This window comes from Mycteria americana, chromosome 9 (assembly GCF_035582795.1).
Source record: "Mycteria americana isolate JAX WOST 10 ecotype Jacksonville Zoo and Gardens chromosome 9, USCA_MyAme_1.0, whole genome shotgun sequence".
NCBI classification, from domain to species: Eukaryota; Metazoa; Chordata; class Aves; order Ciconiiformes; family Ciconiidae; genus Mycteria; species Mycteria americana.
Window position 1 is genome coordinate 44,064,465 of NC_134373.1, and position 15,473 is coordinate 44,079,937.

Below are 15,473 nucleotides of genomic sequence, written 5' to 3' on the forward strand. Positions count from 1 at the left end.
CCTCCCAAACCACGCAGACCTGCGCTCCTCGCCCCTTTTCCCTGGGGAGGGCTCCCTCGACGGGGGCTGCCGGCCTGCTCGCACCTCTGCCCAGCGGTGCTGGTGCTCTCCACCGCTCCGCCTGTGTTTGACACAGGAGCCCACGCGGGTGCACGGTGACCGCTGCACCCTGCTCCGGACACGCGGAGCTGCTGAGGGCAGTGAGCGCACGGACGCCACCGGCTTCCCGCACACTGGCACAGCAGAAGAGCCCAGGGCTGCGTGCGTGCTCAGGAGGGTCCTTTCTGCTCTAAGTCCCCTGCAACGGGATGGGTTTGGCAGGACATGGGATATCAGCTACTGGCAGAGATTGCAGCTGGTCAGATCACGACTGTGGTTATTGCAGGGTTTATACAACGGCCGCTAAGAGATGCGAAAGCGATGGCAGCTGGCGTCTACTTTGTAAATCTGTCTATCGATGCTGTCAGCACGGCTGACCAGGGGAACCGATCCCTGCTTCGGAGACTGGGAAGCGGACTGTGGAGTCCACCCTTTCTTTTTCTGACATGCGTATCGAGCGTGCACGTCCTCGAGCAGCAGCAGCGTCTCAGGGCAATGGCCTTGCACAGGCAGCGGGAGCCGGCACGGGCCGCCCCGCAGTGGAACGGCCGGCACGGGTCCTGACGGCCAGGCACGTGCCGGGGGAGTTGGCAAGCGTGCTCCTGGCCTGCTCCAGCACACCCACGTAAATCACCCGCCACAAACCCCGGGCAAATCTCTGCCCTTCGTTTCAAAACGTTACTGCCCAGGTCTCTCTCTGTCGTACGCCCTGGGCTCCATCCTCTTTCTAATGGGACTCTGTCACCGGATTTAGTAGAAGCCCTTGCTTTATTGAAGACCTTTGGAAGACTATGACTTTGGTAACAGGAAATAAATAGCTATCAATTTTGCATTCAATTAAAAACTGTTATTAACACTAACATATGCTGAGGAAGTTCTGCAAAGGTTCTTCACATTTCAGAGTTGGTCATTTTTCACGTTAATGAAGAGGTCCACAGTGTGCTCTGATTAAAAATTAAAATAATTAAAAACCCCAGAGCTTTTTAAATATCATCAGTGCTGTTGTCCGGAGGACTGCCATGCCGTGCCACCGCGCTTCACCCCCGGCCTGCTTCCGGGTGAGCTGCTGCCCTCGGTCCCAGCCACGCAGCAGTCCCACGTGCAGAGCCCCCGACAGCAAGGATGACACGTGCGATGTCAGACCCGGCTTTCTTCCTCTTCCACTGCCCGGTGAAGGCCCGGAATGAATTTCAAAAGATGCTTTCGGACACTGGATCTCCGGCTTTTCCGCGGGAGAGTCCCAAAACTACTGGTGCAGCTGCTCCCCTCCCAGAGCGGGGACATGGACCCGCTGCTGGCCAGGCTGATGCTGCGGTTCCTCCGCAGAGAGGACCTCCCGGCAGTGCCGTCCCCGTCCCTGGGGAAGAAGCAGTCGTCATCCATGCTCGACTGGCGGCTCAGGCTCTCTGCAGCCGAATCCTCGAAGGTGCCGCTCTGGTAGGAGCTGTCCTCGCTGTCCACGGTCATCGAGCTCAGCCAGCTGCGGGAGCTGCTCTCGCTGGAGAAGCGAGGCTTCGTCGGGAAGAGGGGTCCTGGCGTGCTGCAGCCACCACGCAAGCTGGGCTCTTCCAGCTCCAGCGCGCCCAGCAGAGCGTTGTCGTTCACCTCCCCTGGAAGAGAAGCCAAAGAGAAGCGCCATTTACCGGCGTCTGCCCCAGGCCGGAGAGCGGGACGCCCGTGCCACGGTGGCACAGGGAAACGTCGTGCCCAGCATCTCAGCGCGGGGGGCAGCCCCTTTCCCTCGTGGGAAGCTGTTTCCCAGCTGTGGGGTGCTCCCTGCCCCTGCCTTCCCCCATGTGCAGCATCAAAGCTGCTCCCCGGGCAAGCCATAAAAAACCCAAACAAACAACACTCTCCCTGATTAGTCTGAAATAAGAATGGGAAAAAACTTTGCAACCCACATCAACTCCTTTCCTAGAACTCATGCAAAAGAGCCTTTGGTCTGTGCATTAGTCAAGCAGCGTCCAAATTCACTACTCCCGGAAAAAAAGCTTTCCCAGGGCCAGCCCCGTGCCTTCATTAACAGGGGAAAAAGAAAGCAAATGAAAATCAGATTAAAAATTGCTTTTTACTGATCAGACAGCGTTTCCGCAGAAGGACTCGGCAGCGCTGCGGTTTCCTACCCGGAAACGAGGACGTACCGTGCAGCAAGCGCTGTTCCTGTAAGAGCAGGGAGCGCAACTCCACCCATTTCTGCTGCAGGGTTTGCTGTGGAGGAGAAAGAGGGCTCTGTCATACACTTTTGCAGAAGCATAAAACACTTGTAAAGAAAGTACAGGTCACCTACAGGAAGCACTTGTATGTCCCTCTTTTAACTGAGACAATTTTCCCAGAGTTCAGCAAATTTCTTCCAGAAAGCACAAGCCCACTCACGTCCTGGGTGCTTCGGCTGAGGCACTGTACACGTCTGAGCCGAAAGGAAGAAGCCTGAAACCTGGAGAGCACGCTGCTCCTCTTCAGCCAGCAACGGCGACAGCAGCCCCCTCAGCAGCCCGCAGGCTGCCCTCCTCCAGCCCCCGCAGCTCCGGAGCCCACCAGCCGGGAACGGGCACCCCGCTCCTCGTTCCTGGGCCCGGCAGCGCGGCGCAGGCTTGGCGCAGCCGACCATCCCTGACCCCGTGTTAAGAACGCACCGCCCTGTGCATCCTTACAGCCTCTCAGTGCTGCGTGCCGTCCAACACTGAGCAACATTTCTCCTTCCCTCTGTTGCAGGTCAGCTTTTGGTGTAAAAATAAACTATTGCATAGTTGATTAATGTCCTGGTTTTGGCTGGGTTTTAATTTCCTTCCTAGTGGCTGCTATAGTGCTGTGTTCTGGATTTAGGATGAGAATAATGTGATACCACACTGCTGGTTTGGCTGTTGCTGAGCAGTGCTGACACTGGGCAAGGGCTTCTCAGCTCCCCATGCTCTGCTGGGTGCACAAGGAGCTGGGAGGGGGCACAGCCGGGACAGCTGACCCCCACTGCCCACAGGGCTATTCCAGACCATACGGCGTCATGCCCAGTATAGAAACTGGGGGGAGCTGGCCAGGGGGCAGCGATCGCTGCTCGGGGACGGGCTGGGCTGCAGTCAGTGGGTGGTGAGCAGTTGGATCACTTGGTTTTTTCCTGGGTTTTGTTCCTCTCGCTCTCTTGTTTTCCTTTTCATTACAATTTCTCACACCCCCACCCCCACCCCCCAAGTATTAAACTGTTCTTATCTCAACCCACGAATTTTCTTACTTTTGCTCTTCCGATTCTCTCCCCCATCCCACCGGGGGGGGAGGGTGAGCGAGCGGCTGGGTGGTATTTAATTGCCGACTGGGGCTAAACCACAACAATTAAAAAAAAAATACCCAGGAGGTGGGCCTCTGCGTGAGCCCGGTGCACCTCAGACACGCAGCCGACGGGCTGGCAAATCTCGTCTTGTACACCCAAACCGACCAGACTAAGCTTGCGTGGGCAATCCTGTTACTGCATTCACATTTTTTTCTCTTTTCCAGATTTCAGAAAAATCAATCACAAAATGAAAGCCGCGGCCCGGCTGCAGGGTGGCGAGGCACCAGGACGCCCTGCGAGCAGCACCCGCGCGGCAAGCGGCCAGCACCCGGCAGAGGCCGGGCAGCCCCCAGCAGCAGGAGGGGGGGCGGCAGGGAGGCTCTTCCCGGGGCTCCCTCAGTGTTCGGAGCAGGAGTGATTTACAAGGGCACCGGGAAACAAGCCTTTCCCCAGCTGCTCTGCTCGCGGAGTCGCTTCCTAGCGGATTTGGACATGATCTGGCCGAGCGCTGGTGCATCGGCTGGGCAGCCTTCGCCAAATCGGAGGTACGGCGTGGCTCCAGCTTCCCCCAAGCGCTGTTCCTACAACGCTAAAACAGGCTCACCTGCAAAACGGGAGCAATGACAGCTTTTAAGGAGAACTAGTCCAGAGAAGTCTGCTCTTACAATCTCTACACAATGTTGAATAAAGTAGTTTTTAGAAGTCTGTAATTAATTCAACTAAACCTAGGAAATTGTATGCAAGAGATGCCGGGGCGTTGCCCAAAGGTTTTCCCCATCCGGACCCAGCTGGAAGAGCTACCACCTCCTGGTCCTGGTTTCTCCCATCTCATTAAACTGTCATAGCGGTGGGAGTGTCAGAGTAACCGATGCACGGAGCGGGTATCTGTTGGCAGCGGGATGCCCGTTCCACCGGCACGGCGGAGGGCGCAGAGGGGCGCGCGTCCCAGCTGCGGTGCCTTGCATCCGCATCCTGCATCCTTGCATCCGGTGCCTGCCCCGCTCGCTGCTGCATCCCGAGGGCAATGTGCGACCGCACGTCCGAACCTGTGACGCTTAGCGTTCACGGGCCCGTCCCCGTCTCGCTGCGGTTGCAGGGGTTTGCAGCAACCGAGCACGCCCTTCAGCAAGGCATCGGAGACAGTTATAATCAGAATTAGGTTCTTTCCACTGCAGCCACACTGTGTGAGAGCACAGGGCCAGGCACACACCCATGTTTTACTCTGTAACGATGCTTGTTGCAGAGGTTTGGCACTTCTGGGAAACAGCTGTTATCTAAAAACTCCCCTCTTGAAACAGAACCTTTCACAACAGATTTGGAGATTTTGGCATTATAATTTCCCTGGAAAGGGGAGGGGGGGGGGGAATGGCCCATTTCTGGTGACTTTAGCAGTTATTTCATCCAGATTTCTAAGGGACCAGACTGAACGGCTTGCCACAGAGCACTGACCGTGGCCGGGATGGAAGCATCCTGCTGCTGCGTTCTCATTAACACAGCGATGAACTCTCTTGCTCTGGGGTCTGGCTCGTTGCTCACCGTGTCTGGACTAGCCGTCCCGCTGGGCGGCCTCACCGTCCCCAACCGCCGCCCCGGCTCCCGCCAGCCTCGGGCACCGGGGACGCGGTTACGCGCAGCTCCACGCGATCCGGTCTCCCGACGCCTCCCAGCCTGCCGGCCCACGCCGGCTGCGCAGGGGTCGGTCCCAGCCCCAGCCCCGCAGGGAGCACCAGCGCTGCCTCCGGGCTCGGCTCTCCTGGCCGGTCCCACCACCCGCGAGCCGAGAGCCCCCACCGCCCGTCGGTCAGTTTTACCTCCTTCGGAGAGAAAATAACAGCCGGCTGGGGAAGCAATGCCTAAAACCGTCCCAGCTATTCCCAAAAGCATCCTCCATAGCCCCCGTCAGTGTAACGAGCCTTGGAGGGGAAACGGAGCTCCTGGAGGTCTCCCCTGGTCTCCTCACCCGTGCCCACCTTCTAGGCTGAAGTGACAGTGACCAAGATATGGCCCGTACAGCCAGGCTCTGCACGTGGCACCCCCCGCAGCCGCAGCCCAGCGGAGGCAGGGAGGGGACACCTCCTGTCCCCAGCCTCCAGCCCCCACGGCTACCGTTTGCATCGTCTACAGCATCAAATGCAGCAAATTACAACGCCCTGTGCTGTACTCTCATAAATGCAACGCAAACCAAATTACATAAACATTGTTTTAAACACACTAAATACTAAACATGAAATCACCCCCGTGGCAGGACTTATATGTTATAGGCAATGGCACATATGGCAAACCCTGTCCCTGCTGCTCAGCTCTGGCAAGCCTAATGCATTTGGCACGAGGTTTATTCTAGCCAGCTTAATTTTTAATGCACTTTTTAAAGTACCATACTCCTGTGCGGAGGGTTTTGGCATAGAGTTGCCATAAGGAAAAACCCTTCACTCAGGTCGACCGAGTCCCGGCTTTGGAAAGCCCTGGCCCTTGCGGCGCCTGTGGCACGGCGGCTGCAGCGGGGCGAGCGGAGAGGCACGCCGGGGCGCCGGCACCCAAAAACCTGCTGCCAGCCCGGCTGCTCGGACTGGGCTTCTACAAGTCAGAGGTGCCATCAGCGTGCTATCCCTAATGAGCCTGAGCTCTGCTTGTGAAAGCCTGCCTTCCGTTTCTGTTAAATACAGAGTACATTGAAATACGCTGTTCTGTTCTTACAGGGGAGGATTGCCTACCAGCTGGGCACAGCTGAGACACAGGCAGAGATGGAAATATTTAGAGAGTTACAGAAATTGTTGTGGGGGAAGATAGTACCAAAAAAATATACAGAACATATTACAGGGACCGCAGCGGGGGGGCTGGCAGCGGGGGACACACGGGTGTCTGCCCCCTGCCAGGACACCCAGGCCCACGGACACCCCCCTACCCCCATTAGCAATAACTCCACAACAGCCTTCTGCGTTCAGCAACGCATTGACTAATGAATTATGTTACCTTCAGTAACTGCAGCTTGTCCTCGAGCTCCATTTTCCGCAGAAACATGGCCCCGTTGACAGTCTCTAACCTGTGAAGAACGGGCGGCGTTGGCACCAAAGCGGAGAGCAGCGCCGAGCGCTGGCAGGGCTGCTGGAGCCCGCACCGCAGCTCACGGCAGCTCGCTCACGGCAGCTCACGGCAGCGCGTGGTGCCGCGGGTCCTCGGGGAGCGGCGGGGAGCGCCCCGCCCCACGGACCCTCTCGTCCACGGCCGTCCTCAGCAGCGGCGGTGCTGTGCGAGACGCGCAAACACGTGGCAGGGGCAGGAGAACAGGGACTGGGGAGGCAACACCGGGGCACCTTCCCAGAGCTCCTCTCTCCCCCTTGAACCCTCGCCGGCCGTAAGAGCGCGGCTCTGCGCGACCAAACGCACGGGGATTTCTGCCTCTGGACAGCACGGGACTGCCGGGGGGCACAAGAAGCTTCCTTGGCTTCCAGCAGGAGAGACTATTAAGCTAAAAACCATTTGAAGGAAGGATGCCTACCTTAAATAGTTCCCTGAAGACTTTATCAAGTCTACTATTTGCTTGTGACTAAAACCATCAGTGCTCATGCCGTTGATGCTGGCGAGGATATCGCCTGTTAGAGATACACAGGGGCGAAAATTAGCATCTGCAGCACATGCACACCTTCCACATGCTCTACAACAAAAGTAATTGGGAGAAAAGCAAGATAAGGCCACCCACAGCAGGAAAAAAGCATGAATAGTTACCAGTCTGAAGGCCTGAAAGATGGGCGGGACTTTCTTCTTGAATTTTGCAGACGTAAGTGCATACCTCCAGGGAGTAATCGCTTTGGTGTGGAAATCTAATAGTCTGTTAATACCAAAGCGACAGTGTTACCAATATTAAAGCCATGAAAAAAATTTAAAAATTGATAGTCTTTTTACACATTTGTTAAATGAGAAGGCTGTGACGAGCAGGGTGTATTATCATGGAAGTGAGAACACCAGAATGTTACAACCTAACAGTTAGAAGTTGCGTTCTTGTGATAGAGAACAGCAGACACCTGACAGATGCCTGTACGTTGTTTTTGCAAAAAACTAGTTTTAAAGCAAGTTGGTTAATCATTATCAAAAAGCCGGTAACTTCAGTCAAGAACATCTGTTAGCTTGGATGCGGATTGCTTGCGGGAAGGGTATTTCATGCTGCCAGCCTCCGCATGGCAGGGAGCGGCTCAGGCTTTCCAGCTGATTGACCCCTACCCACTGCGAGCGCCGCGTGGAGTCAGCTGGTGCTGCCAGATTGATCGGTTCGCAATGAGAAGTGAAAGGCAAGAAGAGCTGAACCTGCTTTTGCTCTTTTGGCCTCTTAAACTCGTTATCCACACACGTCCCCACACCTCCTCAAAAGTGCTTTTTATTCTTGACTTACACATTTAAATATACATTAAGTAATTCTAAGTATAAATCCATCATGTGATTATCAGTGCTGACATGCGTTTAGAAAAGTGCAAAAGTAGGCGATGCAACCTGACCAGATCTTGCAGTGACAGGAAATGTCTTCTTGGTTACATGCAAATATCAGTATTTAGCCACATCTTCCTACCAAAATTTAAGACTGAAGCTGAGCTTCTTGAAAACCTATGACAGCCACATCTAACCCAGGTATAAGAAGTCATGTTAGGTTCCCAAATTTCTCAGTCAGCGTGGAACAAATAGGGATGAAGACTGGGTGAGTTCAGAGCTTATCTGGCCAAAACACACCAACGCAGTGATTTCAGCCCCTAGACCAACAGGAAAACTTTTGGGTAAGCAAAGAGCACCGAGTGAAACGTGAGGGTCTCGGAGGACATGCCACTGCAGGTCACACTCGCCTTTTTTTTTGACCTGTTTCAGAGTGGTAGGTCTCACCTACCAGCCTGAAAGACTGGGCCAGCTTGAGCGATACCAGCTGGACAAGCAGGATGGGATTCGTCCCACCTAACTGGGGCCATCTGCACAGGGGCGTCTCGACGTCCCCGTCAGAGCCACCGGGAGAGGCGGACATCTCCAGGGAGTGACTGGTGGTCCCGAGAGAAGCACTCCAGCCAGGACGGTGGACTTCCGTGTCGTGTACCTTCTTCTCCCCACGGACTGCAGAAGACGGGTGGGCCATGGTTTTGGAGGGGACACCCTAGCTCCCTGCAGTGAGGGGAGAGCTGTGCTACCAGCGCGCCTGCTCTGCCAGCACCCAGGCACTCTGGGAGCCGCGCGGCGTCCGTCTCGCCCCCAGGCTCTGCTCCGTGAGTGGGACGTGGGAGAAGAAGCGGTAACACGCGAGAAGCTCTGGCGTTCGGCCATCACTGCAGTTCTCACGAGCTCCCTGCAGATGGTAGACCTAGAGTTTCACATCATCTTATTCTGGTTTGCCTAAATTTAACCTGTAGTAATGAAATTACAGCTTCTAAATAATGGCTTATCCTTAGCGTCAGACAGATGCTGCCTTTCCATAGCCCGGACCTTCTAGTGAAGTGCTCACACTGAATTCAGGAAGAAAATGTGCCAAGAACAATTATTTTTAATCAGAATGTCACACATAATGAAAATCTGCCCTGACAATTTATATAAAAGCCCAATAATTGACTCAATTATCCTCCTTTCTGAAAGCTCTCCACTGTTCGCGAGCTGAACGCTTACCTGCTCATTAGTCACAGAACCAAGTTTGAAAAAGTTAAGCTTTTCCTAATACACTAATTTCACTGCAAATACTCTTTTCCCTTTGTGCAGATACAGGCAAGAGCTTTGAAGACGCCCTGCCACCACAGTAAAAGAAAAAGAGGGGCAACGTGGGAGGGTCTCGCGGGCACAAACAGGCTCCTGCCTGCAGGTATTGCCACAACCTGCGGCCCCCAAAATGACATCCATTTATTCCTGGGATTATTTTCTGTTTGTAACCGGGATTTGAGCAGGCCTACTGATGCAAGAGTTACCTTTCTCACAAAAATCTACAGAACAAAAATCTTCCATTCGCAGTTCTCCTGAGAAGATTCTGGTTTTCCTCTTTGATGATTTACTGACTTCTACATCTAACAGAATTTCTTCCTACGTGATTTAGCCCCCCCAAACGTCATGCTTAGCAGTTATGTGTTAAAAAACCATACCAATACTGTACATCTACTTAAAAAATACATATGTCTTTATATATGTTAAAGGAGCTAGTAAAATGCTAGTATAATGTAGTTTTGGAGAGAGAACTTTTTATCTCTCTTTTTTATATTAAAATATTCTTATATGCAATTCTCACCAAAGATATTCACTTATGAAGGTAAGAAGGCATTGCCATTGCTTCATACCTGGATTTGGATGAGATTTCTCCTACATGCAACACTCTGACTTGTGAGAAGGCCAGAAATTCTCATCTGTGACCTTCGCTATGAAAAAATCCTTGGAAATGTATCCTATTTCTGTATCATTACTGTAAGCTCTTCAAATTTCACGAGGAACTGACAGATATCTTCCTCTGCTCTATGCTGTCTTAACCTAATTTTGAGGATGGGACACTTAAGAGATTGCACCATATTTTATTTTTAAACTAATCGACTTGTCATTTAAGTCTTACCTGGATTTCAAACCCGAACGTCTCTTTATCTTCTTTTAATATAGCAACGAGGTGTCTGCAAGAAGAGTACACAGAATTCCGTATGACTGCTGGGGTGCCAAGCCTCGTGCACTCTGCATCTCTAACCAAAGCAACCGTGTCCCCGGCGTCGCCCCTGCCTGTGCTCACAGGTATCAGCTCGCCTTCCCTCAGGCGTTGCAGCGGTGGTGCCTGCTCTCTCCTTGCTCACACTAGATGTCACAACTCCACCTGCACGTCCCAGGGGCTGGGTCCCACTCTTTGCCTTGCACCCTTACCCCTCTAGGGCTGCTAAACGGGAAGATGCCCAGGACACACGTTGCACGCTGAATAAGTAAGTAACAGTGATTATTAGAAGAATATCTTCATACCTTTGCGGCCTGGAGGAGTCGCCCAAGGAGCTGGATCTGGTTAAGGCAAGCTGTAACCAGAAATGGGAGTGGAAAAGGGTCAGTAGGTTCATGGTTCTTTGGGGCACATGGCTAAAATCAGCAGTTTAGAGAAAAACTAAAACTAGCTGGTGGCATCCCACCACCAGCTTGCACCAGCGCAGCCTCTCCCTCAGAAGAGAACTCCAACTTTTAGACCAGGAGAAAGAGCAGCTAGGTCCAGCACACAAGACAACTCATCGTCGTGTTCGAAGCCACCTGACGGTGTGCGCAGCCGGGCACAGGCAGCGCCAGCAGCCAACAGCAACGACCTCCTTGGGAAAGGTGCTCCCTCCTGCCCCAGAAGTCTTCCTCCACCCCACGGCCGCTTTCCAAGTGAGTTAGAGTGATTTTACACAGGGACAGGTCTGATATCAACGCCCGTAGAGGACGTTTAACTGGCGTTGCTGCAAGACAAATATCAGCTGCGACACGTTCTGGTGTGAAGGATTGCGTTGACCTGCAAGAGGCGGCTGTTGAAGGAATTCATGTTTGTTTTTATTGTGTTGGAAATTAAGCCCTGGAAAACTGGCTATAGGTCAGCTCTTTCACTTTTCCAAACCTTTTAAATACAAAATTGAGTATTTCCAAAATAAAAAAACCATGGGCACTCTTAGCACATCATAATATTCTTTCAGTTGTTCACCTCCAGAAAACGTCCGGGCATCCTCGCTGGGAGACAGTAATGCTGTACCTGTTCCAAGTTGATTAGAAAAAATTGGCCATGTGCCAGCTATCCAATCTTCCCTACAATAAGTTAAAACTGAGAGCTGAGCTACCGCCAGCCAATATAAAATGAAGCAACACAAGGCTTTTTTTGCGCAGGGGTGATAATTTGACATCTTCACAATTGGCTTTCATAAATTCACAAACACCTACTTCGGAGGGGGAGAGAGGTCTGGAACCAGAAGTAACTTGGCTGGGAGACCCCTGAGCAACACCAGTTGGAAGACCCTGCGGCAGGAAGGTGCCACTTAGGGTGATAGATGTTGCTGTGAAAAAGCCTGAGAACAAGTGGAAAAATTCAGGTTGAATCCCAAGGAAAATCTTGACGGCAAAAGTGCTTGGAGCAGGGAACTATTCCCCAAACTGCCGGAGGTGTAATTTCCGAGGACAGTAGAAATGGGAAAGACAAGAGGCATGACTGCTCAAGAAAACCCCTGCATCTGACAGGGCATCGGAGATGGACGTCCCTCTGCTCCTTGCAATGTCCACAATCCGCTTGTCTTATTTTGCGTAATTAAAAAAACCGACCTGCACGGCAGCCCTGTGTTTTCAAGCAAGAGAGGGAATATTCCTCCTCTGGAGATCGCCTTGCTTTATCGCAGTGCACCGAGGGGAGTAAGGGGCAGCCAGGGCCGCGGCTCGGCACGCGGCCACCCTGTGCCACGGGCTGCGGCTGGGCTGCTGCGTCCCCGGGTGCGCGGGCGCTTGTGCTCTTGTGGAAGGACGAGGGGCTGACGGGCACACAGCACCGGGGCATCTCTCCAGCAGTGGGGACCCTTCAAAATGCTAAAACCTTGGGTGAGGCTCCAAGGTTCTGAAGGCCAGGGATTGCCATCATTCCCGTTAATGCTGTAACTATTATCTAGGCAGCGCCCAAATCACGTCTCTGCTATGCCAAGACCTCACCTTTCTTTTGTACCTTTCCCCTAAAACTCCATGGGCATTTATAAACTTAACACCCGTCAGAAAAGGCAGAAAGCACACATAAATTAAGGTAACCGCAGACAGTTGCCTCTGCAGTTTCTTGTGGTCGCTGCCCAGCATTTCCGAGCCGGTGCATGCGTGGTCCTGGCCACGAGCATCCACAATTGCTGCTTCAGGCCAGGGAGACCTGTGCCTGAAGAGCTCTCTGGAAAAAGCCAGGATCTGTGTTAAACATCGATTCCTCCCATAAAAGTGAACCACAAATAAGGAATTCCATTATCACAAAAATGTTTGTAGAGTTTGGTCAGTATAACCAAATGTCTCGGGCTTCAGCAGTATAAGACGATGCCACAGCGTGACACCTCCAGAAACACCCCGCTTAGTAAACATGCACTTCTGTGGGGAGAGACGGGCGAGGAGGGCGAGACTGCCCGCGTACTGACGAACCGCACGCCAGTGACAGAGCTAACGGCAGGCGTGCGCCCGGGCTGCTGGGCCCCTGCCGCACGCCAGCATCAGGCACGGTCCGGGCAGAGCGGTCCTCAGGCCTGACGCCCGTGCCGCAATTCATCTTTAACAGGCACAGCCACGTCGCAGCCGTTACCGTCAGCCTCCCCCTGCGCCGGCAGCAATTGCCACACAAAGGGCTGCTCCATCACAGCCGCGGGAGCTGGATGCCACCCAGCAGCGTTCCCAAGATTAGTCTGGCTCTGGCTCTCCTTTATCTCCCCACGCTTGTACAAAGAAAAGGATTAAGCGCGTTTCCACTACTGAACAAAGCAAAGCCTTAAGTGCGCAGATATTATGCACCAGTTTTCTGATAATACTTTCAGATTATCATGTGTCTCAAACATTTTCTATTTAGGCTTCTTCAGGCTAGACAAATAGACCAAAGCTGGAATTGCTCAGCTGGCAATTTACAGCAAGAGCAAGAGCGAGTTTTGTGGCAATCCAGTTGCAAACAGCAGAAATGTGCACGACTGTGCTCTTCTATTCTGGGGGAAAAGCCCAGATGAGAGAGACAGCCCAACCAGCCCCAACAGTTGTAGCAAAATACTCCAAAATCCGGATGGAAATAACTCATGGTAGGGGCTTTCTGTCAGCATTGCAGAACAAAGAACAGCCCAGCCAGGCCGCTATACTGAAGTAAATGCAAGTTTAAGGGAACACCCAGCCAGCAGGAGCCTCTTTTGACTCACAGCACGGCTGTAAATGGAGAAGAAACGCAGACGGGGCAGGATCTCGGCTGCAAAAGCCCTTCATGTGCCCGGGCCCCCGCAGGCAGAATGCCTCTCTGCTCGCTCCTCTCAGGAGCTTCCCACGCTGCCGGTGTCGCAAAGATTTCATTGCAATCCCCAAACCGGCTGGGGTGAAGGCGCCCGGTGGCAATCCTGCTAGCACCCCGAAATCAGGAGCCGTGTGGCTCCGCAGGGAAGCCCTGCGCTCGCTTGGGAAACTTGGCCGCTTCCACTCGCACCTGCAGACGCTCCTGAAAGGAGCCGTCAGCCTCCCGGCGCACAGGAGCCGCCCCGTACCTGCTTGCGCCCGCGGGGCAGCGTCCCCACCGTGCTGGCCAGGTGCTGGATCCTCCTGCTGTCCATCGGCAGAGCCTGGTCCCCCCCGACAGCGCAGGCGGGGCTGGCGCCGAAGCCTACGAAGTTGGCGTTATGGTTCTGCTGAATGAGCCGTCTTAGAGCCATGTCGGCGGAAGGGCATTTAAAACAGCATTGCTAAACGCTGCAGCATGGCTGAGGAAACTAAAATATGCTCACCCCTTCGAGCGATCAAAAAGTACAAGACCGGAAAGCCGGCCACGTGACCTGTGGTTTAGGTGCACGTTACATAAATCTCTTCTAGCAGATCACCAGGGCACTCAGTTGTGCTCATAGGAGAGTTAAGAATTAGGCTTGACAATTAAAGAAACCTGCTTAATTTTTCCATTCCTGCACACAAAAATTCTCACCAAACAGCTTCTTCTCTCTGCAGTGATTTGTCCTTATGGCACTACTTGCTTCAGACACTTGCCTGAATTCAACCTGTGCATTCTCTCACTTGCTCGGCGTCCCTTGCGTTGCTCAAATTACCTTTTGGCAAAGATGGGAAAATAATGCTTTCCCCGGATAACGGTGTCAGTGCATGACTTCCCAGCCACAGGGAGGAAAGCAAGAACTGAAGGCCACAGTCTGAGAGTAGGAGCAAGAGCAAGAGCAGAGCAATGCCATCAGCAGCGCGTTTGCGTTTCGGTCGGGAGCAATGCTTGCCCAGCAAAGCGGGTCTGGGAGCAAACAGCAATGTAAATGCAGGGCCTGAAGGAAGGGAACTGCCCCAGCAGGGCCGGGGCAGGCACAGTGCCAGGGAGAGCCTTGGCCAAGCGCCGTCCTTGCACCCTTGCCGGCTGGCCGGGGCCGGAGGATGCCGGCGGGGGCTGCAGGCAGGTGGACAGGAAGGCAGCCACGCCGTGCCCGGCCGGGTGCCACGCACCGAGCCCGCCCGGCCGGGCAGGTGGGGTGGTCGCGATTGCCAGCAACCCCCCAGGTGCCCTGCGGACCCTCCCAAGGCGCCGGCTTTGCACAGCCGCCCGACACACTGCACCGGCAGCCAGGGTCCCTCCAGGGGAGCCGAGCCTTCGGTCCGCCCCAGGGCAGCGCGAGCCCAACCAGGATCTCGCCCGGTCTGCACTAGCCAGAGCATGGACTGACCCCTGCAGCCAACTGTCGCTCTAAAATCAAGTTTTATAGGAGGTTCCCCTCTTCCAAAGGATTTTGTCCTGGCCGCAAACAAATTTGGGAGGGTTCATGACACTGGGAATTTGGGGCTGGTTTGTTTTTTCACTCCAGTTAGCATCTGACCTGTTGTTCAGTTCAGCATGGCGTTTAATACCCTTTAGGTTTTGCTGACCCCTAGCAGATTACTAGCTCCTGGATTTCACGGAGAAGCAGGGGAAGCAGCCCCGAGCGTGGGTGGGCAGCGGGGCTGCCTGTCCCCGCTCCCCCTCGGCCGCAGGTAAGCGGTGCGAAAGCAGAACCAGCCAGCCGCGGGCGAGCCCTCGGGCAGTGCTGCTTGCCAGTTCTAGTAGCCTCAGCCCCTGGCCCTGGCAAGTCCCAAACGCGCGGGGGCCGGGAGCCACCCCTGCTGCCGCGCAGCTCTGCAGCCGACGGCCAGAGCCCCGTGTCCCCGGCCAGCCGGCGCTGCCAGCCACCGGTGGCCGGGAGCAGCTGCTGGCAAGGCTGGACATCCCAATGGGGCTTGTCTGAAACACGCTCATTTCCAGTGGAGACAGCTGGACAAATACCGGGGACAGTAATGTTACGAAGGGACCAGAGTTTGTCACAATTAACCCTAGCTGGCACCTGAACCTTCACGCGGGAAAAGCAGGGCTATCGCTCTCAAAACAGAGAAGTAATAAAAATTTACAAGTTACGTTCCTTTTTCTCGGTAGAGACGTCTTAGGCACCTTTGCAAAGTGTTG

At 54.0% G+C, this 15,473-nt stretch overlaps 1 protein-coding gene across 1 annotated transcript; it reads right to left on the minus strand.

Moving 5' to 3' along the window:
• Positions 1-339: 339 nt before the first annotated feature.
• On the minus strand, positions 340-13,704 carry CYTIP (cytohesin 1 interacting protein). The gene is made up of 8 exons (XM_075511615.1): positions 13,540-13,704; positions 10,298-10,347; positions 9,909-9,963; positions 7,082-7,184; positions 6,855-6,948; positions 6,329-6,398; positions 2,241-2,307; positions 340-1,709 (listed from the first exon to the last, which is right to left on the minus strand). Exons 1-8 carry the CDS (start codon positions 13,702-13,704, stop codon positions 1,237-1,239), a joined length of 1,077 nt encoding a protein of 358 aa, XP_075367730.1. The 3' UTR covers positions 340-1,236.
• Positions 13,705-15,473: the final 1,769 nt, after the last annotated feature.